Source organism: Catharus ustulatus, chromosome 3 (assembly GCF_009819885.2).
Source record: "Catharus ustulatus isolate bCatUst1 chromosome 3, bCatUst1.pri.v2, whole genome shotgun sequence".
Lineage (NCBI taxonomy): Eukaryota > Metazoa > Chordata > Aves > Passeriformes > Turdidae > Catharus > Catharus ustulatus.
The window spans coordinates 28,651,594-28,677,967 of NC_046223.1; the positions used below are offsets into that span (position 1 = coordinate 28,651,594).

At 37.6% G+C, this 26,374-nt stretch overlaps 1 protein-coding gene across 2 annotated transcripts in view; it reads left to right on the forward strand.

Annotated features, from left to right (window-relative positions):
* Positions 1 to 24,751, forward strand: part of PRKCE (protein kinase C epsilon) — a 285,219-nt gene extending 260,468 nt beyond the window's left edge. The window contains exons 14-15 of one of the 2 annotated variants that reach the window (XM_033055005.2): positions 3,500 to 3,646; positions 21,556 to 24,751. In XM_033055005.2, coding sequence (XP_032910896.1) covers positions 3,500 to 3,646; positions 21,556 to 21,702 — 294 coding nt within the window. In that variant the 3' untranslated portion in view covers positions 21,703 to 24,751. Of the gene's footprint in view, positions 1 to 3,499; positions 3,647 to 11,318; positions 11,349 to 21,555 lie in introns of those variants that run through there. The other variant, XM_033055006.2, reaches the window with a different exon arrangement.
* The last annotated feature ends 1,623 nt before the right edge of the window (positions 24,752 to 26,374 follow it).

A 26,374-nucleotide genomic window follows, 5' to 3' on the forward strand; every position in this document is an offset into this window, starting at 1 on the left:
ATTAAAAGCAAAACAATGCAGAAGCAGTATGCCAATCCCCATTGTTTGAAAACCCAAGAAGGATTTTTGGCATAAAAAAATAACTTGGTTTTTATTTATTCTATTTTTCCACCATCTTTGAAACTGGAAAATTTCTGCCTTTCCACATATTTTACTTTCAGCATCTGGAATGAGGGAGACTTTCATTTAAGAAGACAACTGACACTATAAAATCCTGTAGAGATCTTCGTACAGTGTTATTTTGAAATTATGTATAAAACATAAACAAATTGTGATTTTAACAGCCGTGGACAGCACATTCTGCAGAAATTCTCATCTTGACCTTTCAATGATAATGTCTTCAGGCTCCTAGCTGAACAAGAGAGATGCTCTAGCAATGATTCAAAGCAGAAATCAAAGTTTACCTCTTGGAAATGTTTGCTGAAGTATCTCTCTTGCTGCATTCACTGTAGTGAGAACATGGAGGATTTTTTGCTGCTGGTAGTAATTTATTAATACCTTTTCCCCCTTCTCCCCCAGATAGCTTTCTGACTACCTTTTGTTAGCTCATATGAAACTTTCATGTATCCATTTCTGATTCCAGACCCTTTGATTATTTTGCTTCAGCAATTAAAATACATGGACTTGAGCTGCAGAGTTCAAGCTTATATCCAGGGCTCAGGGGTTATTTTGGCGCATTGTGAAGGAAGGGTTGTTGTCAGTTTTCATGCCTACATCTGATTTTCATTGTAGTCCAAGGGATTTTGTTTTAAAGCTGACTTTACTATAGAATTTTGTGAGACTCATTTCCTTGACCTGCATTTTGAAAGTAGGAATGGTGATTTGTATCTTGCTGCAGTCATAGCCTTTTAGGCATCAGTTGATAGAATTTAATGGAGCTGTGGAATTTACACCACAAATAAAACACATTTCCCCATTATTAGCAACCTGCTGCCTACACATCTGTGGTGTAAAGCCTGCTTGAAACTTGTGTTCTTCATCTCATACTTGTCCATATGAAGAACAGGAAAAACAGAGGGAAGAAAGAGGCGTCTATGTATTTTAGTGCTGAATGGTAGCAAGGGATTAACTTTGGAACACTTCATTTCCTCACATTGTGCTTTGAGACATGAATTTTATTCTTTTGAAACTGTGTATTTTTACACTCCTTCAAACACCATGTAAGGAGAGTTTAAAAAGAAGACATTCTCTTTTATTAAGTAACAATGTTTTCCCGTTTTCTGAAGAAACAGTTTTCCTGTTATTTCCAACAATGATGATATTAAAGCTCATTATTACAAGGCAGCATGTTGCTTATCCCATGAAAATCCACGCATCTTCTTAGTCCTGTTTCTGTGAATTGACAGGAATTGCTATTTAAATTCTTTCCTGTGTTGTAAGGAAAACAATTCTTCATTGAAATTGGCCCTCTGCTTCTTCCCAAGCAATGGAGAGGTGTCATCTCTACAGTGTGTGTTCCCAGTGTGCTGGGCTGACAGTCCCTGGCTACAGAAGCTGAGCTCTGTTTTTAAGCTGTGTGATTTATTTCAAGAAGCAAAATTTGGGGAGCCAAATGATCCTTGATTCAGGCTCTAAGCAACATTTTGTCCTGTTATCACTTAGTCAGTAGGAATGCTGATCCTAGAAGGCTTCTTCTTTCCTGCCTTAGTATGGGAAAATAAAAAGGCCTATGGCTGTGACTGTCAGCTCCATGTGCAACTACTTCTTCAGCAGAGTGCAGTTAACAGCTCTCTCTGTCCTGATAGTTGAATCAGTGCTGATGCTGGTGATAAATAGGGAATAAATATCAGCTTTTGCTTCAGAAATAGAAAGGGATTAAATTAATGGAATTAAATATCTGCTTTAGAAGTTTGATATTTTTTCATCATATAAGCATATGATGTTTTTGTTTTAAGTATTCATTTTTAACATACATTCTCTTTCATCATCCGTTTCAAAGTTGCATGAAGTTTGTGAAGCACAGGACCAAACTGGATTGTCCAGTCCCATTTTCATGTCCTGGGCTTCTTAAAAAATTACATGTCCAGATGCTTTCCCTGTCTCCAGTTTAAAACAAAGATAAAGCATGGCAGATACTAGGATCATATTTTACTTCTTTGATACCTGGATTAGATGGTACAAAGAGAGCATCCTGTAGTTTCCATGCTCTGTTCCTGCAATACATGTGGCTGCTGGTTCCTGGCCTGCTCACTCCAGTCCTGGAGATGAAATAAAGCAGAGGAATGTAGGAATGCGTTTTGTGGTTTTTCAAGAGACCTCAGCAAAGCACAGTAATCCTTTCAAAGCCTTTATTTCTCCTGCTCATAGAAAATAGTGCCTGTAGTTTAGATATGACTTGCCCCCTTGCAGAAGGACTTGCAGAGGAGTTGAACTCAAGACCAAAGAGAAGGATCATCTTCAGAACGGCGCGTGTATGTCAGAAACCGCAGACAGAATTGCCCTGCTGATCTGTGTTGTACCTTTAAAATGACAGCAAGGGTATTCTTCTGTGGATGGTTGATCTAGATATCTAAAATCATTCTAAGGGCTTAAGTAGCTACTTATCTAATAACTGGAGCACTAAAACAAGGGCATGCATTACAGTGATCTGGTTTTTTCTACAGGTTTTTTTCCTACAGAAGTGTACTATAATGTCATACATAGGTTGAAAAGGCACTGAACAATTATTACACTTTATTTCCTTTGTACATTTTTCTAAATTTAAAAATGTCATTTAGTGGCTGAGTATTAAGTTATAGCAAAGCTATTGAGCTGATTCTATGATGTGTTTGTGTGTATAAGAACAGCATTTGTTGCTACTTGAATCATAAGGATTCTCTGGGCACACAAATTAGGAAATAAGTAGAGCAAGAAGGAAAAAATAACAGAGGAAAAATCAGGTAAAGTATTATGAGCTGCCATTATGAGCTGTTGATATCAATGTCTTACACCATTTGTACAGATTTTTCCTGACAGGAATAGTAATAGTTGTAACTTGAGAAGTTTATAATTTACCACACCATGGGAGATCAGTTAATTTCACTTGCTGACACTAATCGTGCACTAAAAATGAAAGACAATGTGCAAGTTATGTCATGGGAGACATGTCATGACATAACTTCCCATTCTCAAGGGAAGCTTTCTGCAGGTACTGATCACTCTGTCTCTGCAGGGTTTAAGATCATCTTTCTTTCCTTTAGTATTTTTGGCTAAAGCTAGAACTAGATATGCTGAAAGAGAAACTATTTCTTTAGCACTCTCCCAGTCAGATGAAATTAAGGGGTCTCAACAATAAACTGAAAAAGTTTCCTGCAACAAATTCACAGTTTGGAGTCTCTGAGTCTTATAATTTGGCTGAAACCTTTGAAATTTGGAGAGCCAGAGGAAATAACCTTCTAAAAAGGAACTGTCTCTAAAAACTTGGCTTTAAGAATTACAATGTGTAATTGAGCAGCAAATTATTTCCAGCTATTGCCATTCGTGTTTTACCTTCTCCCTTCTCTCCCTCCCCACCCTGTAGTTCATGACAAAAAATCCCAACAAGCGACTTGGCTGTGTGGCGTCACAAAATGGGGAAGATGCGATTAAGCAGCATCCATTTTTCAAGGAAATTGACTGGGTTCTTCTAGAACAAAGGAAAATCAAACCACCCTTCAAACCTCGGATTGTAAGTAACATTTTGTATAGCATTCATAGAAAACTTGCTTTGGCAGTTCTGCCTGCTGGCTTTTCTGAGAAATGAGAGTTCCCTGATGCAGTATTTTGAGGGCTGAAATAGTAACATAAAAACGGGATGGAGAAGATTTCTTTGTCTTTGTTTCTGTAAAGGTAAGTGTCAGGAATAAATTTAATGCACAGAAAAATGTTCATGTTGATCCACATGAACCATGAGAGAGCTCAAGGCACTGTTTTAATTGTAATCTGTGTTCTCCAACATGCCATAGCCAGAAAAGATCATTTCAGTTGATATCTACTGTCTATACTTTCCGTGTCAACTCTTTACAGTTCTGTATTGCTGATGGCCACTGGATTTTGTAGTAAAACACAGACAAGAATTTATAAGGAATAATATTTTAAGTGGAGAAACTTGAAAAAACTTCTTGGGGGAAAGAAGTATATATTATGATTAGATAAATTTATGTACTAACATTTTCCTGGATAATAACCAATTATTTCTATTTTAAAGTAACAAAAATCTGTTAGGAGCAGCCCCACCGGCAGAAAGTGCAAAAAGCCACGCAAAAATATTTTACTTATTGTGGTTTTCCTCTGGATGAAAATACTTACAATTAACCAACTGTCACAGAATGCATGCAGACATTTTTGTGCTTACACAGTGCATGAGGCTAACTTTATGATAAATCCTGAGATTCATTTGCATATTTTGATTTCACACTTTCCTAATTACAGCGCTTAATTTGCCTGTGAATACAGTCAAGTTACTTGTTTGTTTCTTTAGATAGTTTGTAAAAGTATTTAAAAAATTGAAAAGCAAAACAAATCAACAAAATAAAAATCTTAGGTCTCAACTCTGAGTCCTGAATTAAATTCAGAGGTGAAGAAGTCCTGTCTGTTTCTGAAGAATTGCTGTATGTTACGTGTAATGCCTTAGTTTGAGCTCAGTGAGATGCATTTCCCCAAGTTCCTTGTGTAGCTGGTGAAAGCAGGGCTGACCTTCCAGAACAGGAGCAGCAACTCTGAGTCCACTCTTGGGGAAATCTCTCTCTCTGTAGCTGTGCAGAAAAAGCCAAAGGGACTGACAGCTGTGAGTGAAAGCCCTCATGAACACCTTTCTAGGAGTAACAGCAAGATCTAATGTTATCGCATGAGGAATAATGTATGTGATGGAGAATGGAAACCTCCCAATGCCGTGTGTCCAGGCAGAGGGAGGCCTGAGCCAGCCCCACTCCTGGAAGCAATGCAGCCAGTCCCTTACCCTGCTCTGGAGCTGTGGCAGGGTTGCAGCTGGTGCCTGAGCTGATGTACAAGTCTCTGCACTGCTGCAGGAAGTGTAAACCCCAAATTACCTCCTTTAGTGTCTATCTGAACCTATTTAGTAGTGTGGCTAGCAGTGTTCCGGCCAGGTTCCACAGCTCTGAGCTGCACTTGGACAAAGTCTGTGTTCAGCTGAGTTGCATTTGTGTAGGTCTTTTCTCGTTTTCACAAGAATTTGGCCTTTCATCTCACTGTAATTTTTGTTGCTTTGCTCAATATTCATCAGAGTTTTGTTTTTAAATCAAGATGAACTACTGCAGAATTATTTTCACTTTATGCCTACATCTAATTTCCAGTTTCCTTTCATCTAGTCTATTGGCTGCTTCCTTTCATAATCAAGATGCACAGTCCCTTTGACAATGGGTATTTTTATGAAGCCTTTATTATTTTTGTCAGTACTTCCACTGTGTAGTCCTTAAAAGTCAGGAGGCATTTCATATATCAGGTATTTTTATTTATTGCTAATATAAATGCCATCTCAGTGGGTTTCTTTCTCTTTCTGGTAATTATTTTACTGCTGTCATATTGTAAAGCCAATCCTATTTCATTAATTCCTGTTGTTATGTTCCTTTTCCTCTTTTCTGCCTTCTTCAGTGGTATTTTAGGTGAATCCTTCAGTTCCAATAGTAGCAGTGATTGCAGTTTATTTCAGAGTAGTCTGAAATTTGTATAATTTTAGGACAGCTCTTTGCTCCTTAGTAATTGTTAGGGTGATTTTGTACATCTTTATTTATATTACTGCTTATTTTTCCTCAGGCTACTTCTCTAATGTTGCATTTTCATACTACTTCTTTCTGTATTGTATCTACCAACTTTATGCTACCAGATTTGATTCCTGCAGTCTTGCAGTTCTGCATGCTTGGATTTTTTTTTTAAGATCTGTTTTGTTTCTTTTTTTTAATAGTGGTAAATTCAGATAATATGTACTCTATGTTACAGGCATCTCTTTTTATTTTCATGTTCTCAGTCTGCTTTCTCTAAAGTATCTTCCCCAGTGACTGGGTCCTACCAGCTTTTACTGATAACTTTGAGCATCCCCTATATATTCATGATTCATGTTTATGATCCATCAGCTGTTTTGTGCCAAGTGTATAAATTATACAGTTGCTTGGATTTTATTGTTCTATAGCAATCTTTGAGCAAGTTCATACTTGAAATTTTTATTTTTCCTCTTAAAATTGAATGATGTATTACTTGAAAAGTAAAATGTGATACAGATCTAGGCTGGAGGGAAAGATCACAAGAATTAAATATAATTATTAATTATTCAACTTCAGCAATGGCAAAGAAATTTAGGGCAGTAATTTTCAAGTGCTATAAAGGTAATTTTCTATACTTGCCAAGCTAGACCAGACTGCACTCACTTTGAAAAATTGTGAGAAGAGGGAAGAAGATGAACACTAGTGAAATAAGATCTACTTTAAAATCTACTTATAGAGTTCTCTAAATTCACTTGTGGATGTAGCATTGAGATTCATTGATTCAGATTAACAAACATAACTATTCCATAGCTGTGGGATAACTATGGAAAAAACATAACTAATGCCTGTGTTTGGAATGTTTTACGTTTTTTAGCATCTCTTAGTATTAATGAAGGGTTGTTGATTATTTAAAAGTGACTTGTAATGTTAAGAAAGGATTAAAAAAAATATTTTAATGTTGCGTTCAGGAAGGCTTAGTTCTGTGAAAAGACGTATGAAAAGAGAGGCCAGATTATTAGTCAGAAAATAGACATTCTTGCATGTGATATGTGAGTGTACATATGTGTTGGGGAAAAAAGTGTACAATGCATATACAGTCATCTGTGCATTTAAATTGAGTCTGGCATGCACATACAAAATTCTGCTCATGCAAGAATGCATATATTTACACAGGTAGTCTTCTATTTTCTGACCAACCAGTAAGATGACTAAGGGGGGAATATTTATGATTATATCATAAACATTTTTAAAATAAAACAATACATAAGATGTGTTACAATGAGTTCCAGGCAATGTAGAGCAATGACACTGAGCAAGTAAAGTCTTTAGGGAAAATGGTCAAACACTGAGGTCCCATCAGACAATGGAATAATCTGCCAAGGGAGGTCATGGAGGTGCTGCTGTGGAAAAAGCCTTGCTTCTGTTCTGCCTCACTCTCCTCAAAACACATGAGTTCCTTGATTAGCACAGCTGGCTTGCTTTTCTGTTACCTACCATCTTTTCTCTGCCATAATAAATGTTCTGAGGAGCTGTGTTCCATGGTACTGTCAGACCTGTGCTTCTCCATGGTTCAGGTATGTCACTTCAGCTCTACCAGCCTTAAGTCTGAATTTTTCAACTGGGCTTGGAAAAAAAACCTGTGTGGCTATTTATTAGCCAGACTTTTGAAGGTTCTAGTTTTTTTTTAAAACCTCATTCACACAGTGAATGGATATAATTATGTTCCTTATTATACCAGAAATACACCATTAATGTCTTTCTAGTTGGTACATGATTTGATTATTCTAATGATGCTTTGGAAGCTGAAATTTCTTCCTGTGTCCAGCATTAGAGTGAAAATTACCAAAAGGATTTTGAATAACTAGCTATGTGTTTTTGAAGGCTTACAAGAGTGCCCTGAACAGAGGACTCATACAAATAGCTGAGGTTTAGATTGCTAAACAGTAAAAGAAGTGCCATCCCAGGCTGTCCTAGGTAGAGACAATGGAAGCAGATCTGGTGGCTCTGAAACCTGTTGTGAATGGTCTTTGCTTCTGCAGTTAATGACTTGGAATAGAGAATATAGAGGGGTCAAAATGCACTGGGGCTCAATCCTGTGATGCATGTTATCTACCAACTCTTCCTCTCATAAATCTAGGATCATGAGTCTTTTCAATGGTAAAATTAATTTTACATATATCTATGTATATACTGTGGTTTACGATACTGAGAGTTTGTTCCATGCTATTCTAAGTGTTAATCTAGTGTAGAAAAAAAGTCATAGCTCTAGAAATCAAGCTCATTATAAATCAAGCAAACTTTTGAGCAGCTAGGCAGAAGATACTGGTCATAAGTTCCAATGACCTTGCAGTGTTTTTTGAAAATCATTTTTACTGTTCTTAAAACCTAATTCTTAGTGCTTCACAGCCTGTCTTGAAAATTTCTGAATAATATTATTCTTCCCTGAATGCAGTCATGAATATGCAATTGTATATGCAGTAAGTACCATTTTAGTGCAGACAGATATCTTTTCTCCAGAGCAACTGTTGTGAGACAGAAAACCCTTTGGGGCATTTTATTCCTCTGTTCAGCTATTTTTTCACATGTATTCTTCTTGGAATTTTATTCTGTTTGGAGAATGAAATTTCCATCATCAGCAGCCGTAAGGCTGGCTGTGATTTGCAACAGAGTTTATTGCCCAAGAACCGCAAACACCTTGGCAACATTCACTGACTCTCTGCTCCCCATCTCTCTTTGTTTCCATGAGTTGGTTATTTCTGTTTTCAAACTGCATTTGCCATCTTAAAAATTAAAACAATGGTGCAGTAAATAAATTTCTTGCCTAAGTTATTGATGTAGTGTTAAGTGTGGTAGATCGTGCTTAGTGGCATGATGGGATGATTCTGTCTATCCATACCAAACACAAACTATGCATTGAAAACAGTCCTTGAAGCAGGTTACTGCTTTGGCTTTGATGTGTATTGTTTACTTTTATATTGTTATAGTTCCCTGCAAGGAATTCTTTGTGCCATTTCTGAGAGCACAGCTGGCCAGCTGTAGAGTTTCCAGAGTAAAACTGTGGCCTGCTGACAGGTCAGCAACATTAGCCAGTGAAGCCCAGAAACAAATGCACAAGTGGCAAATAGATGTGCGGTATCACAGTCCCTCTTGTCAGGGGTGGAGGAAAATCACTGCCCCAAATTTGTTACTCATTTGGCTGAAGTCAGTGGTAGCCTCATATGAGCATCATTTTAACAGAATCATAGAATAGTGTGGGTTGGAAAGGACCTTTAAAGGCCAAGGTCATCTAGTCCAACCCCTCTGCAGCGAGCCTAATCCACCATATCAGGCTGCTCAAAACCATGACCAGGCTGTCCTTGAAGATTTCCAGAAATGGGTCATCTCTCACCTATCTGAGAAACCTGTTCAGTGTTTCCACATTGTATGCAATTTCTTTCCTACATCTAGTTGACATCTACCCTCTTTCAGCTAAAACTATTACCCCCTGTCCTATGGCAACAGCCCTACTAAAAAGTTTGTCCTCTTCTTTCTTTCAAGACCTCTTTGAGTATTGAAAGGCCACAATATAGGGTCTCCCTGGAGTCTTCTCCAGGCTTAACAGCCTCAACTCTCTTTGCCCTTCCTCACAGGAGATGTGCTCCAGCCCTCTGAGGGCTTTCTTTTTGATTTTGTAGAATGAGACCAGCAGTGTAAAATCACTCTCTTATTTCTTGGTCACAGTGGCTCTGTGTGTGCAAGGAGCTGTGAGACAGAGGAAGCTCTTAGGCACTGTGCAGCAAGGACAGTGTCACTACAGGCACACTCCTGTCCTTCCAGACTGATTTTTCACTGTCAGCCCTTGCAAATGTGCAAGCAGACAGACTTGACACTTTCATCTACCCTGTTGTCGATGTCAGGGTTGGGAAAATTTGAGACACTGTCTAAGATGTCCTCAAAATGAAAAAGCTGAAGAGCTCTCAGCCAGAGGGTAATACAAAGCCTGGTAAAACAGATGTTTGCCATATGTATTTCTTTCTAGCAATTAAGCCAAAGTTTCATCACTAATGGCTTTATCAGTGCCTGTGGCAATCCATTCATAGTGTGGCTTTGTGGAGATGAAGTTAACAAAATAATCATATTACAATGATTCACTGTCAACATGCAGCTTTCACAGAACAATGCATTATTTTGATTTTCTCAATGCATTCATAATTTTTTGGTTTTCCATTTTTCTCAAGAGCATTAGAGACAAAATGAATGGGATAGTCTATTGCAGAATTGTATCTTGCACTATGGAGCAACAGCTGCTGCTGGCCTATTCATCTAATATGACTCCATTTTGCAGCCTCTTCAATTTCTGTTGTTACATTACTGAGAATATTTTCTGAATAATCCTATGCTCCTTCTTCAGTTCTGACTTTGTAGGGTAGAGAGTTGGTCTTGCAGCTAAAACCAGGGACCCAAGAATTGCAAGGTACATAAGTTCCTCCACCAGATTTTCTACAAACTCATGATGTGGTCCAGGCTGCATCACCTAATCATTTCTCACTTCAATTCCCCCTCTGTGGTGATCGCAAGCAAAGTTAAGGACCAGTGAAAAGATACGACTGAGAAATGTCAGAAAACAAGTGCTAAAGATCAACCTGCTTTTAAATTGACTGAATGCTTAGGACTTCCCTTGGAAGAGTGTTCTCATGCTACACCAGACCTCAGTGTTAGCAGATTTCCTCTCAGCCTCAAATTACACCTTTCTCAGCTCCAGTAACTCTAAGATAATGATAAACCATTATGGAAGTCCCTCCCCCCTTAGTTATCACTGTCTGAGCCACATTGTCTGTATGCAGTTTCCTTTGTGAACCTGAACTCCTTCGTTAAGTCTTGACTTAAGGATGCCAGCAATGTGTCCTCTTTCAGTTTTGCACTGCAGCAAAGGTTTGAAATCAAGTCATTCCCAAATACGAAATTCTAGTCGTAGCCAATGACTGTGGGTTACAACTGGAGTCACCGAGCACCAGGAATTTTCTTTTCTGTCTCCCCCTGAATGAGTGAAAAACTGGCAAAATTTTGGCAATCCTTTGCCTATGACTGAATGAGAAGCTGAGTAATAAGCAGCAAATATAAATCAGCACCTCTGGAGAGTGCAGCTGGGCTGTTTGCACAGGCAAACAGGCAGAGACCATGCCTGGCCCGTGGGTAGGTGCTGCACCGAATGACTCTCGAAAAATGTCTTCAATTAGAGAGGTGTGGGTTCAAATTGCTGCAGCAACCATCTGCTTACTGTGAAATACGGCTGGAATCCTTAAAGAGGGACCACGTTTCTGGAGAAAACTTTCCAGTATGTTAGCCTGAAACATAAGTTCTATAATTGCAGATTCATCTTCATACATGAGTGATAGCAGGCAAAGATATTTTTTACATTTTAATGAGGGATTTTTAACCTGGTGTTGGGAAGTCATGATACTGTTTTGGTGGGGGTTCTTTGGCACGCCTCTACTTTTTTGTGACAATAGATTGTATCGTCAGCCATGCAGAATTATGACTTTGCCTTTACGCTGTGGGGAAGAAATCCTGTAAAATGCAGTATCATTCAATAGCACCAGAAGGAACATAGGAAATTACAGGCCAAGTAAATTTCTTTTTGTATAAATGTTCTCTCTTTTCAAGTTTGCTTCAGTGTGAATGTCCCTCTTTAAGGTAAGGCCTTCAATATGGGGAAAATGTCAAGGTAGGTCCACTTTTAGGCCTAATAACCTTGAGGTGTCCCTTCAGTTTCATAATATATTTCCATTCAGTCATCAGTGCATGGCAATGAGCATTTAGCAGATGGGCACGCAAGGGGCTATACTGCATGCCTTTGCATGAAGTGTTACTGCTTAGACAAAACACTGGGGAGTGATCTTGAGACCTCAGACCTTCATGTACCATTATTACACATTGCACATGATGTATTTCCCACTTGCTGCAGGCATTTCAGGCATAGGAAAACACTGAGCTTTCTTCTGAGAGTGATACCACGTTGATTAATATTGATTTTTTTTAAAAAAATGTTTAGAAATGGGCTAGACTGTAAAAATAGTTAACATACATCCTTTAAAAAAACTGAAGAAAAATGGATGTGGACTTTTGAGACAGACTTTTTATTACTGGCAGTCTAATGGTGGAACTGCTGCACTTTTATTGCGTGCTGCCCCTGTCACAGGGTATAATGAATCAGAATATTGAACTTTGGATGGTTTCTAGAAGTTACACTTTTCTGCTGCAGGGGTTGAGTGTTAACCAGGTGGCTGGTGATTGAGGAGCATTGGTTGTTTCCAGGCAATGAAGTTCTAGATCTCATCTGATCTTGCTGTAGGCAGCTGTGAACAACAAATAGTTACCATAGTTCTGCCTGCACGTAGCTCAGATCAATCAGCCCAGTGGCTGGGCAGGACAGGGGAGCCTGGAACACTCCTGCCTCTTCCCTCAACAAAGTAAAGGACCTTGGTTTTCAAAGCTTGAACTAGCTTGGCACTTTGAGCAACCTCTAAGTGTGCCCAGGATGTAAGTATGTAGCTTTTGAGGAGCCTATGTGCAGCTTAGAGAAATCAGAAGTAAGTGAGCTGGTATTTTTAAGGGATTTCAGTGTTGTTTTTTTTCAATGTACAAGATTTTGTTTTCCCAGAATTTCTTATGCAGTTTGTCTGATTTTTGGGGTTTTTTATTTTCTTCAGTGTCAGTGCCTCCAGCAGCTGTTTTTAGATGTGATTACCATACTAGAATTACAGAAGTTTGAAAGCTACTTCCCAGCACTGCAGGTTCCCAAATATTTATAAGTTAAACAACTTTTATTATGCTTCTTTTGATTCTGTACTGGGGATCCATCAGTATTTGTTTGGTTTTGTTAAGTCCTGGTTTTATAGCACTAAAATATTTTTGAACTGGATAATTAAGTCCATACAACCGTCTGTTAAGCGTACATTGTTAAGTGGTGCCCTTTGGGATAGAGTGATAAGCAGCCAGAGTGGACTTGCTTTCCTTTTGGCCTTCCCCAGAAAAACACAAATTCTGTTTCACTTTCTGACTGCTTTAATCTCCAGCGCAATTTTCATAAAGTTATTTAAACCATTAGGTGAAATAATCTTATTATGTTCACTTGCATTCTTATGTACGTTCTCAGGAATTCACACAGAAATATTTTGGTTTTATATTCATGTAGATTATACATAGTATTCCTGGGTAGGGCCTGTTCCTGATGTCAGTTAAAGCCAGAGGAAAAACACCAGGTGATTAAGAAGCAGTAGCATCTGGCTCTGTATCAGAAGGTGGAATTTATCAAAAAAAGTCAGGACTCATTGAAGACTGGCATTTTCTGACTAGTCCCATCCCAGCTGGAGTCCAGTAAACATTGACTATAAAAAGAGCTTTGGCTTTGGGTTTATGTCTCATGCAGAACTTTCTGTACTAGCAGTACATTATGCTAATGCAAGCATTAGATCTTACAAGGGAGCAAAAATTTGCTAGTGTGTGTATTCACAGGTCAGCACACTAGTGCAAAACGTAATTCCTTTCACATATGCACTGCTAGGCAGAAGGAGGACTGAAGCAGATGATGTGTAGCTACTTACCTGCAGTAGCAGGACAGGGAAGACACCTTTAGACAGTAAGGAATCCTCGCGCTTCATTAGCTGCTGCTTTCCTCTTGTTATGCTGCTGTGCTGGTAGAAGGGATTTTGTTCCTGTGGAGGTGCAGACCTTGTACTGGTCCTCTCAACAGCATGCTCCAGAAGCCACGTGCTTAAATCTCACGGGATGAGAGGAGCACTCAGGCTAAACATTTACAAAAAACCTTGAGCACAGATCTTGTTCCTTGCATGCCATATTCGTGTTTGTGAAGGACCTACAGAACAACAGTTCTCTTGGCTTCATTCTTGAGTGTGGAAAACAAGGATTTGAAGACCATGACTGCCCATGACTTTTTGGAAGACTGTGCTTGTATTTGACAAGAACAAGAAGAAAGTGAGTTTGTGCCATTGTGTCTGCATTAACAGCTCAAATTCCCAGCAAGATGGGGTTCCCACTGTGCAAAAAGCCAGATAAGTGAAAGACTGTCAGAAAATTGTAGACAATGTTGGAAGAACAAAAATAGGAAGAAAACTAATGATGAAAAGAAAATTACTTAAGCTCAAAGTAAATCAGTAGCAAATCCAAAAATTAAAGTCATGTCACTACAAACTCTGCTATGTCATACTGTACTCTTTGAATAAAACCGTGTTCCAAAAGAAGCAGTTACAGGGTCTGGAAGAAAAGTGCAACAAAGATGTATTGAGATGCAGAAATAGAAGGCGTTCATGCATCTGCAATGCCTTTTATTTAGCTTATGATTTGTATGTGCATTAGTTTAAAAAAAAAAAAGGCAGCATCTCAGTGGCTTTCTAAAGTCACATACTTCTTTATTTTACTCTGTATTTGCAAAAGCTTAAAAATAATCATTGCTTTTAAAAAATATAATCTCTAACAATTCAATAGTCTTAACAATCCACCGTCATTGTGTAGCTTTCTCCATTTGTCTTAGGCAAAACCTGCTATACCATTTTCTGTATGAAAGCCTATCATGTGCATCATCCATGTCAAACTAATCAGCTAGAGCATCAAAGAGCATGAGTTTCCAGAAATGTAGGCAGTCTTGCCAAAAGCTCTGTAGCATTCCTACTCTGTGGCCTGTAATGCAAACTATTTTAGTGTGTAACTGAGTCTTGGAATTTTGCTCCCACTATGCGTGTTGCTATTACCTTTCAAGCTGTGATGTTTCCTTGCATCCAGCATCACAATGCCCATGTCAAGGCTCCTTGATACAGGAGGGATCAGAATCACATGATACTACTATATAATTTCATGTCATCATCAGGGAGGTTTCCATAATGTAGTATTTTCCTGTAAATAAATGAATAACTGACTGTAGGCAGACTAACACATTGGGAAGTCAGTCAGTATTTATTCAGGACACATAGAGTGTCTTGAAATATCTCATTACATCATTCATCGATTTGCTAACATCACAGTCTCCTTAATTTATTCCTTGTCTTTCTGATTGCTTAAAGAATGGAAAGTAAAGTAAATATATTGATCTTTTACAGAATATATATGTTTAAATGCCTGTGCAGTTATTCTATATTTGGCTATGTATTTAGACCAGTGATTTTTTGGATGTCTCCTGGAAACCACTGAAATTCTAGGAATATGTGCCCTAAACTTACCAACCTAAATCAGTTTTTCTTCCTCTTTGCAAGTCAGCTCCATTGTCTGGATAGTTCTCTGTTGCCAGAGTGCTAGGGATCAGGAAGGCCAAAAGGCTTCTACACATGTATTTGAGGACTCAGCAGCAGGTGGTTCAGCACATTGTCACAGATGCACTGGCCCTGATTCCTGTCATGCTGCTATAACAGTGGTGGAAATGCAGTTTCAGGAGAGCACAACTGAAAATGGGCTCCTCTTGGATGTGTGCCAGGATGTAAGAGGGGAGGTGACATGGCTGATCACAACCTTAGAGCAGCTGAGGATACCAATGGAGGCTTGCCAGAATAATGTGAATTAGAGAGACACACATAAAATCTGCACTGCAGAGTGGATCATAAGGTTTGCAATAGGAATCACATTGTGCAGGTGAAGGGTATTTTCATACAATAGTTCCATTACCTCTTCTTCTTGTCTTTCCTCCCCTCCCCAAGAAGAAATATAAAATTGTTTATCATGAGGTTGAATCTCTCAAAGAAGCCCACCTTAAGGGGAAGATGTAGTGTAGGAATTTAGAAGTTGGCACTCTTTCCCTGAAATTTTTTCACTTCAAGAAATGCATGTATTCTACATAGCATAGTTAATGTGCAGTAGCTCTGTGTCGCAGTTGAGTCCTCATTGAAGCAAGCCCTGAGAAGATCAACTCAATGGATTTTGAGAGCAAAGGACTAACCACAGATGGAAAGCTGGTGCTGAGCTCCCATAAAGCTCCTGTGAAATCTATCTCCATCCATGTTCTGTGCAGAGATAACTGCTGTGGTGTAGAAATCAGGCTATGAATAAGGGTTTGCTCTGTATACAGCATTTTGCTGTATGTAAGTTTAGTGCTGTGTACTCATGGTGGTGAATGTTCCCAGGTAGGGCCACAGAGGACAACAGATTTCAGTGACTGCTGGGACTGGTTCATTGCTCAGACCATGAACACAGGGTGGTTGTCAGGGAACCTGCAGAGTTTTGGTTTTGTTTGCCTTGCTGTTTGTTTTGTGGTGGTGGTTTGAGGAGGCTCTGGTTTTGAGGAAGTCTGGGTAAAAAGGAAAAAGGGAAACACAAAGGCTGGCATTCTGGCCATGGAGTCATTAAATGTATATACTCCTAATTGTTTAGGTTATTCCTCCTTCCTAGTTGACCCATTTCACATTCCATTCCTAAGAAAGGGAATACAATGTCAATATGAACGTGGTTTCAGTTTAGTGTATCACAAATGATTCCTTTTAAAATCCATCGTTTTGTGAATTTGCTTGGTGTCTATTAAATATCTGTGTATTTCTGTAACAGATTAAAATATGGACTGCACAGGTTGACATACTTTTCAAATACTGTTTCACTATCTATTAACACCTTTATTGAGTGGGAGTTTTCCCACTACTTTCACCTAATGTGGTGTCCTTTACCTCTAATGAAAGCATAATGTATGAGAATTAAATCTCACCCTCTGCTTGGAAGTAATGAATGTTGGTATACTTATAAAAGCTACTTAGATTCAAAAGCCTTCTTATCATCATAAGCTTCAGCTGAATATATTACAGCTCATGGCAAATGTGTTGTCACTCTTCCATGTGTAAATAGAGCCATTATCATGCTGAGAAAATTTTAAAACTTATAAAGTTATTTTGATAACCTGTATTTCTTATCTTCTGAAATCAGACAAGCTAGGAATTACTTGTCATACTGATGCAGATTCTCAGGACACACAAACACTGTGTAGAGGCATCTTGAGGATAAACTGAAAGACAGGCCTGAAGTGTTGTGCTTCTTAGCCCATTTCCTTTAAAATATTCATACAGAATTTATTTATAAATAACATGAGTTATGTGCAAAAGTGAGTGCTCATTATAGTTGGTTGCAAATATTTAGAAACTAGTACACCTTTACGAAGAGAGATCCAATCAGTGGTGCAAAGTGATCTCTGCCTGTGCTGTGGTTTTTGTTACCATATTGAGATGATGGTGACATGTGAGGTTAGCCACATAACCTTGTGCTTCAAACCAACCGGTTTGATGTCTGAGTTTCCATTTGTCTTGATAAATACAATCTGAAAATCTTATCAGCGATGAGGTAAATACAAAATATTTGAGCTCTTATCATCCTGATTGAAGAATTTCTTCTTGATGATACTATGTCAAACATGGGAATCACTTACTGAAGCAAAATTCTGGATAAAATTAAGTGATACCATGTGGTACATATGAGAAGGTGTGACTCTTGTTGCATGTCCGGTTCCTGCTACCCTGTGCCTCTGGAGCTGCACACCAAAAGCTGCAGCAGCCTCCTATAGTTATATTTAAACAGCATATTGTGAATTTCTATGAGACTAAAACACAAAACCCAGTCTTTTGTGGCAGTGTTGTTTCCTAGCCACCACCTCCATCAGTTTCTTACCTTCTCTGAGTAGCCTTTGAAGCTGCTGGACAATGCCAGCACAGTTATGGGAGCTGTAGAGCTTTCAAAGGACTTGAAAGGGTTTCAGTGATTTTCTGCAGATTGAATGAAAATAATTAACAGACTAAAGAGAGAGACTTCTTAATGTCTCCAAACTGGAGAGTTAATTTAATATTTATTAGGCAGAAGAGAGTCCACTGAGCCTCTTGGTCTCATGATACATCTGATGAGCTGTCCAACTTTGCTGAGTCCCCTGGTTTAGAACACCCTCTGTCAGGTGCCTTCTTGCAAGGATTTCTGTGGCTTTTCAATACCAAAGACTCCCATCATTCACATGTGGCTCATGTAATTAATGGAAAGAATGGCAAGTTTTAAGTTTCTGAATGTATTTTTAGTGATAAGAACATCAACTTAAAATTCTTTTTTCACTGTTGAAATTCATATAAAGTAATTTAATAATCACTGACAGACAAGGTTGGTAATCCTTAACACTGGAAATATTAATAAGCAGATTTTAGTGGGCCTTCCTTATGCTAGAGTTTGTAATTGCAGGTAGAAATGAAATGTTTTATTGAAATGGCAGTGCAAGCAAAAACAATTCAGGAAACCACTGTTTAATGTGTGCTTATTAATAACATCTTTTAATAAATATGTGAAGAACTCTGAGGCAAAAAATAGCATTTAGACTCAAAAAACCTGATAGCTTTTTGTTCAAAATTATACAGGCCAACTACAAAAGAGATAGTCTTTTATAGTTTCTGATATCTTTATCTCTTTGAATAGAATAAAACATTATTTGGACTTAAAAATTGTCATCTTTGATGGGTAGCAGTCATATGGACTTATTAGTTCAATTGTCACATCTAATCAGATCATGTCTCCTGAGTCACACACTCACTGCTCAGGCAGGAGACCTCTGAAGCATTTGCACTGCTGGGAAAAACAAAAGATCCAGTGGCCAGCACATGTCCTGCATGAGAAGTGGTCACTATTCCTTCTCAGTACCAGAGATTTTCTGCTGGTGGAGCAGCCATCTTTCTGATGAGATTTAGAATTGAAATCATGTCCTTTTTGGTCATTTCCAATGCAGTGTGGAGTTTGGTACCTACTGTCAGAACCTCTTGGGCAGCTGCTGTGCCCCTGCTCTCGTGCAGCTGAAGACAAGATGCTTGGGCAGTCCAGAGAGAAAAAAAGGAGCATCCAAAACCTAATGGAATTCTGTGTGTTTGGCAGGACAGCTGTAGTTTTGGGTGTTCTTTTTTCCTAATACTGGAGTTTTCTCGGTCATCTGAAATTGAAAAGTCTAACCTGGAAAAAAGTTTGAAAAGTTTAATGTAATGTGTCTTAGGAGCTGCAGGCTAAATAAACAGAATCCCACCCATGTAATTACTGCATTTTAAATTATGCATTTAGCAGCCAATCTAAACATTTTTCCTTTTATCTTCATGATTTTTTAATGTTCAAAGTTGGATAATAGCTGCACTCTGTTACTTTCATATATTCTCCTTACCTTGCAGATCTTCCTTCTTTTCTCAGCTTCTCTGCTAGGCACAGCCCTTCATACCTTCTTCCTCATGAGGCAACCGTGTGTTGGTTCATGCTCTTGCCCTACAGAGTATTCACAGTGCAAGTACATTAAAATAGCAATAGTAGCAGAAATGTGGCCAGACCTGTTTTGTCTTAGCAAATGGAGCCTTGCAAAATTGTCATAGCTTCAGGAAGAAAATGCCTAAGTTGCTAAGGAGGGCTTCTCAAATAAATCTTTATGTTGAAAAGAAGCACTTGTAATGAGCGCTACCTTGGCTTAATCCGCTCCCTTTTGTTCTCTGTGATTTGTTTAATATCTCTTCATCAATTGGTTGTTAGAGACCTGTTAGCATATCCTTGTAGTCATAGATTGCCCCATGCTTGTCCTGTTAATAGATTGGGTAATTTACATCTATGCTGCCAAAACTGCATGGAATTGTTTATGAATCAGAGAAAGTAAAAACCTCTCTTTAGTCCTTTAGTCTTGAAGTCATATTTTAAGACACAGCAGGCTTTTAAATATAAGCAAATACCTTTGGTTGTTTCAGAGGTGTTTGGGATTCCCTACTGGCAGCACAATTATTTTTAATCAATAGAATTTACACCAATGTTGGGACCCTTTTTTAGATGTACTCTTCTGTGCTCTCTTTTGTCCGACACCTTCACGAGTCTTGGTGATTTCTGGAATAAGTAGCTATGGGGAATTAATTGCCCCTGATAGCCTTTGAGGAATTTGTCATTTTACTCTTTTAACTTAAGGAAGGAAACGATACTTTCACAAATATTTTCAATATGAAAACCTGAAAATAATGTATATTCTATTTGTTTTCAGCTACTTGAGAATTTATTTGCCCTTGTCAGCTAGTGGGAGAAATGTGGGGGTAGTCGCACTTCTCTTGCATGTAACTACAGTTCTGAATTTGAATTCTACTTTTTGCAAATACTCATGAACCTTCTTCTGCTTTAGTGAGTATTCCTGTAGCAAATTAGTTGTTTGAGTGTGTGAAAATGTCGTGGTAGGACATGGAGAACAAGAAGAATGTAGACACAGTTGCAATGTAATGCTTTTAAAAACTGAGATGGAATTTCATTCCTATTTTGCAGGTTTTGCCCAAATTACTTGGGGAAAAAAACTTCATAAAGCCATGTCCCTCATGCCTCTTATGCAATTCAGAGTTATATGAGTCACATGCACTTCATGTCTTTATGTCCAAAGTAAATATTCAAATGTAAACAATATTAAATATATATATGTTTGTTAAGTCCATATCTCTTTCCTTTTAATGAAGTTCTGTGGATACAGGTTGTGGATTTTTGGTTTTCTGCATGTAGAAAGTACTTGATTTACAAGTGACAGTCTCTTGCATTTACACAGATCTTTCTTTCCCTATATCTATAAAGGTCTTACAGTATATGAAGGCTGCTGTGACTACTTTACAACTGGGAGAAAGAAAACTGTTTAGTGTCACAGTGGAGCTGATGAATGAAATACATTTATATATATACTTATGTTATAGAAAAGTTTACCTACATTGAAAGGTGGTATATATCCCATTTGGAATATATGAATATACTTTATGATGCATGAGTTTGTAATTTTATTGTTTTACTTTGCAAGTCAAATAGCTGTTCTATTTCCAGTATCATTTAATCTCAGACATGGGCAGGAGGAATCCAAAGCTCATTTTCAATGTGTCTGTGTGCCTCCTTTAAGGATCACCCAGGTAATTACTAGTTTCCATGACACAAAGAGAAAAGAGACAGCATAAAGAAAAATGTTTGTTCCAACTCCCTGAACCTGTACATGCCTGAAATGTGCTGCTAACATGGAAAATGTGAACACTGCAGGTTCAAAGGAATGACCATGAGAACATTTTCTGCTGTAGCCTAGAGTGCTTTTTTCCAGTAAGTGGTCACAGACAGTCGCTGTCGTGAGTGTCATGAGAACAGCAAATCAGCCTCCCCAGGACTGTCTCTCTTAATACCTCGTGTCCCAGAACATACACAGCTGCACTTTGTTGGCCCAGCTTTGTTGAAGGAGTGAGGTGCTTTAGACTTGTGTGGGAAAATCCTGATGCCATTGAAATAAAGAAGAGTTCTGAGGTGGATTTCTCTGGAGATGGGATTTCACATTTTGCATGGTGCTCTCAACTACATATGGCTGCATTAGGAAATCTGAGTTGCCAATGTTGAGCTCAAGGGTTTTGGATTGAGGGCTCCTGGAAGCTTTACCTCAGATTTTTAAACATGAGTACAGCCTGTATCACTTGTAATGATATAAAGAAATGGTTAACTTAGATTTGAAACACAGGGCTGTGTTTGGGGAAAATCAATTAAATCAGTTCACTCTGTGGCCCTGAAATATGATTGTTCAAATCCAAGAGGAAACAGCCATATCACCTACTATGCCAAAGCCTTTTTAAAACTAGTCCTAATCTCAGCTTCCTGCTTTATCATCATACTGCTATTCCTTCACCTGTCAGAGACTAAAAGTCTCTGGGACCTCATTTATAGTACTGCTTCTGTGGCCTCTCCTGAACTCATTTATATTTCTTGCTCCTGTAGCTTCTCTCATATGTCTGTTATTATTTGTGTGAAGTAGCTCCTCTTTTATTTCAATCATTCCAGAAAATTCAGCCTTTCTGGGGGGTTGGAAAGGAGGGAGAACATTTTTTATTTTATTGTGCTTTTTTACCATTCACCCTATTTATATTTTTCTTCTCAGAAAACCAAAAGGGATGTAAATAACTTTGATCAAGACTTTACACGAGAAGAACCAGTATTAACACTAGTGGATGAGACAATTATAAAACAAATCAATCAAGAAGAATTTAAAGGGTTCTCTTATTTTGGAGAAGAGCTACTGCCATAGACAACATTAGGCTGATGGATGAATGATGCTACAAGAAGTGATTCTGAAGAGATCATCAGATTACTGAGACTCAGTAGATCAAGAACTACTTCTTTTACCCTGAGCCCATATCCCAAGTTAAAGTCTATATTTATTGTTTTTTCCTTTAATCTTCTGACCTGAAAGCACTCTTAATTTCTGTCTCACAAAGCAATGCAAAATAATTTTGTATCAGAAATTGTGGATGTAACACACTGCCGTATATTTGCAACTTTTCTTTTATTCCTAAGAATAGGAATTCCCAGAGGAATTGCATATTTTCCATAGAAAATGAAGCTATGCTGTTGAAGGCAATTTAGCAGACCATGTTCTGTAGTCATCATATATAATTAAGCTAAGAAGGCGAGAACTGTTTCTTTTGAAGTAGTGGTTATGGTGAGATGTACTCAGATTCCCTTTGGAAAGCCAAGTCTACCTTCATGGAGGTGTAATACTCAGTTATTAATTTATTGTGGAGAGGTACACACTATGAAGTTGTTCAGAAAAAGAAGCACATCAATTAAGGCTTTCAGTGAATTTCCTCGTACGATATACAGGAAGCTCTTAGGAATAAGAGAAAAAAAGATAACTGAAATTTTATTTAAAGCAAGAAACAGATGTTACGTGGATAGATATTAAAGGGCTAAAGAATAAAAACCCTACAGTACTTTAACTCAGCTATATAAAGCCATTTTACTGTTTTTCAGACAATTCGATGTACTATCCATGTTACCAAATTTAATATCCTTTAAAATGAACCATTAATGTGATGGCAAGCTTGCAAATGTTTACAGTTAATTTTGCATAAAAAATTAATTATAAACATTATAAATTTGCCTTTTCCATAGTAGCTAAGTTGGTAAATAATTTCTTATTTATATTTATTTTCTCAGCAGTGTGTTACTTTTGCACACTTTTACAAAACCATAATACTACTGTGTTTGTTGGGTTTTATGTTTAAAATCTAAAGAGAAATCTGCTTTTAGAAGACACAAAATAAGGCTACACGTGCATTATGTGGAGATGTGTTAAAAAACTGAAGATCAAATGTTCACAAACTGACATTACTGAAAGTTGTAAATTGATCTTTTTTTTGTGTATGAATTGAAATGGTAACTCATGTGGACAATATTACTAATGTGAAGTTACCTCCTGTAGATATGCTAACAGTGTTATGTACTTATATTTCCAGGAGTACCCTGTGATTTGGTTTTGATTTTTTTTTTAATTTTTTTTTTGTGTACATGTATCGCTGAGGTCATTTTATTATATATTTTACTGGACTGAGTGAGCAGTCATTGGAATCCATTTTAATTGTTGCACATGGATTTCCAGCTGCACAAAAATATATATACTTGTGATTGGCAAAGTGGCACTAAAGAAGCTTTTTTGCCTTTTGTACAGGTGAGATTTTGTATATAGTGTTTGCTGCAAGGCCTGTGGAATTCATTGAATATAGAGGTATCAACTGCTGCATGTTCAGGCATACTATTAAAATGTTAGTCTATGAAAGAATAATTATAATAATGTCCATGTGCAATACTCTTGTATGTGTATTGGTTCAAGTTACTGTCAGAAAGATGAGGTTTTTGTTATAAAAGATGTAGACATATATTAAGCTATACTAAATCTCTTGTATAGTTCTCTTCAACTCTATTATGATCTGATAGAGCTCGGAAAGAGAAAGGAATGTTACAAATCGTGGTGGACAAAGTGTGAATCATTGGCTTTAAGAGATAATCTTGGTCTCAAGCAGATGAGTTAATTTGTGTCAGTTTTGCGTCTGGCTGCTCATAGCCTGTTACTGATGACACCATTCAGTTCCATTTTGTTTTGTTTTTAAAACTCAGGTGTAATTATTATATATATTCTTATGATTATTTCAAAATATTAAATATTATGATATATCAATTAATGTGTTGTCTGGCCTACAAGTGTAATAAGGATCAAGCCTTTAGTTTAATTTAATTTATCTTCAGTAATCTTTTGTACTGGGAAAAGACTAGCTTCTGGAGCTGAGTACCAGCACAGAAACATCTTAATGATTGCATCATCTCAATGTTTAAATTTCTTTCTCTCTTAGAAATATATTGTAGAGCTGCCCATCAATTTGTGTCTCGCCACTGGCTCTGTTTATTTCTCATCACGGTTAGCTTTTGACATCCAGGCAAGAACTGATCACAATGCTAAGGCGTTCTTTCCATGCGTGAGTAGACTGCTAGGAAGGCAAGTTATGGGATCGTGCACTTCTGTTTGTCCAACAAGGGGCCTTTACACAGAACTCTGAGCATTTATTTTGAAGGAATAAAAGCATCCCATAAAGCTATTGTGCACAAGCTATGTAGTCTGTATTCCCCTTTCTAACGTGAAGATAATTAGCAAATTATGTCAAGAGGCCTCGGTGCCTGCAGTGTTGGGTAGGATGCTAAGAGAAAAGTGAAGGAGATAGAAACTATTGCATGGGCAGATATTTCTTCCGTATAAATAGTTAGAGCCTCTGCCTTGGGTTTACATCAGAAGGTCTGTCTGTTACCTTGAACATTTTTTAAAGATAACTCTTAAAAAAGGACATTCTGTTACATTTCTGCCTGTTCTGTAGAATCTTTTCTGTTCCTTCTTTGTAAAATGAGTGCAAAATGCCAAAAATTATTAATAATAATAATTAATTATAAAGAATGCATTGTTTCTTGGTTTTCCTCCCAAACAGACTTTAAAAATGGAAATATATTTTTCTCCATAGGGTGAAAAATAATTCTCTCCAAAAAGGCTTAAAATTTGCCTCTTTTTAAATTATGTGCAGAATAGTTCTGGCTAAATATGAAATGTATTCAGTTGGGGGGGTAGGGGTTTTTTTTATTGTGAGGATTTATTTGTACAGAATTTTTTTCTTATGGATGTAATTTTGAATCTCTTGCCACTCATTAGTGTTATTTCATCGTAAACATTATTACTGTGCCAAATGTACTGTATTCAAAAGGATGTGAATGTGTATTGTTTTGGAACCTAATAAATACAATGATGTTAAATCTTATTTTTTCCCCCAAAGTTTTCCTGAGTATTTCCTAATGAGGAAGAAAGAAAGATGAAGGATGAATTTTCTTCCTGTTAAGTGTTGTACAAAATGTTAAAAGCTTGCCTTTTAGCAGTGGACATTTTGCAAAGGAAGGATTTGCTAACAAGAGCCTCACCTGTAAAACACTAAACACTCCAAGAAAAACACAGGTAACAGTGTGTGATCACTATTTTTCTTGGGTAATACAACATTTACTTCAAAAACCCCATGCAGGTGAGTTCACATATTTTTTTCTGCTTACTGGCTACATGATAGTCACTGAGTTCTGACTGATGACGGCATTCTGCTTAGCTGCATTGTTAAAACTCATTTCAGTAGAGTACTTTGAGTACAGACACATTGCACTGCTTTAGTCTCTCATTGGATTGAATAGAGGGATTAATCGTATGCATAAATGTAGTTAAAGGTCATAGAGCTTATTAAATTATTTATTTAACTTAATGTCAATATGACATTGACTGAAATATTTTATTATTTCATCATATTTCAATTTGCACCTTAAATATTTTCCAGGTCCATGGTCTGAAATTCTTAACTTCAGTAGATCAGCTATCAGCATTCTCTGGCAGTAAATCCAGTTAACCATATCCAGGTAGTATACCTAAGTAGTAGGTCTACTAACTAGCTTTTAAAAAAATTAAATTTTTAAGTTGTGGTTTCTGTTCAAATTGCAGCTTTTGCATAAACCTCCACTTTTTTTTCTTTATGCTGAGTCTTCTCAAAGTTGCTGAATGTGTTTGGTGCCCATGAGCATATTCCAGTTCCTGTGTGTTGACAGCATTAGCATAATAATGGTCACACAGATTTTACCAGTTGAACAACCATGTAACTTGGATTTTCTGGCTGTGTGTTGCAGCCTTAGAAGCATATGAAGGCTTCACAAGCCTTCATCTCACAAGCAATAAGCATCACTGGTCTCCAAACAGATCAATTCATATCATGTTTTCTTGTAATGCTGTAAAACTGATGTCTGTTAAGAACAGTTTTTATCCTTGCTGATGCACTGCAGAATTGAGGAAGACGACAGTCTTTTGAGCTGCAGTCTCATTGGCTATCCATGCTGTAAATGTTGTACTAAATGTTCAGGAAGAGTCTCAGCAGGAAGTATCTGTCTGCTTCCATGGCCTTCCAGAGACAGGGGCTGTCAGATCATTTCATAATCAAAAAGATTTTTAGCCTCCTGGTAGTCTAGTCAGTTACATGATGAAATCAATATGAAACCTTTTTTTGATTAATTTTGATAGCCAGTTTTGAACAATCTCAGCTTCTGGGATGCAAAACATTCTGTGGGAAAGAGCTACAGAGCTCAACTAACAATTCTGTTAAAAATTACCTCTGTTTATTCTGACCCAATCATAAGTCCATTTTATGCTGCCTGGGTCTTTATTTGAAGGACGATACATAATTTTTTGCTATTCACCTTTTTTCATGCCACTCAGAATTTTATAGGTTGCTGATGCATCCTCCCTCAGCCACTGGTCTTTCAGACTAAAAAGTCTTGTCCTGTCTATCAAAAGGCTTTGTAAAGACACATCCCATATTTTTAGTCATCTGTATCAACTTCCACTGAATCTTTTCTCG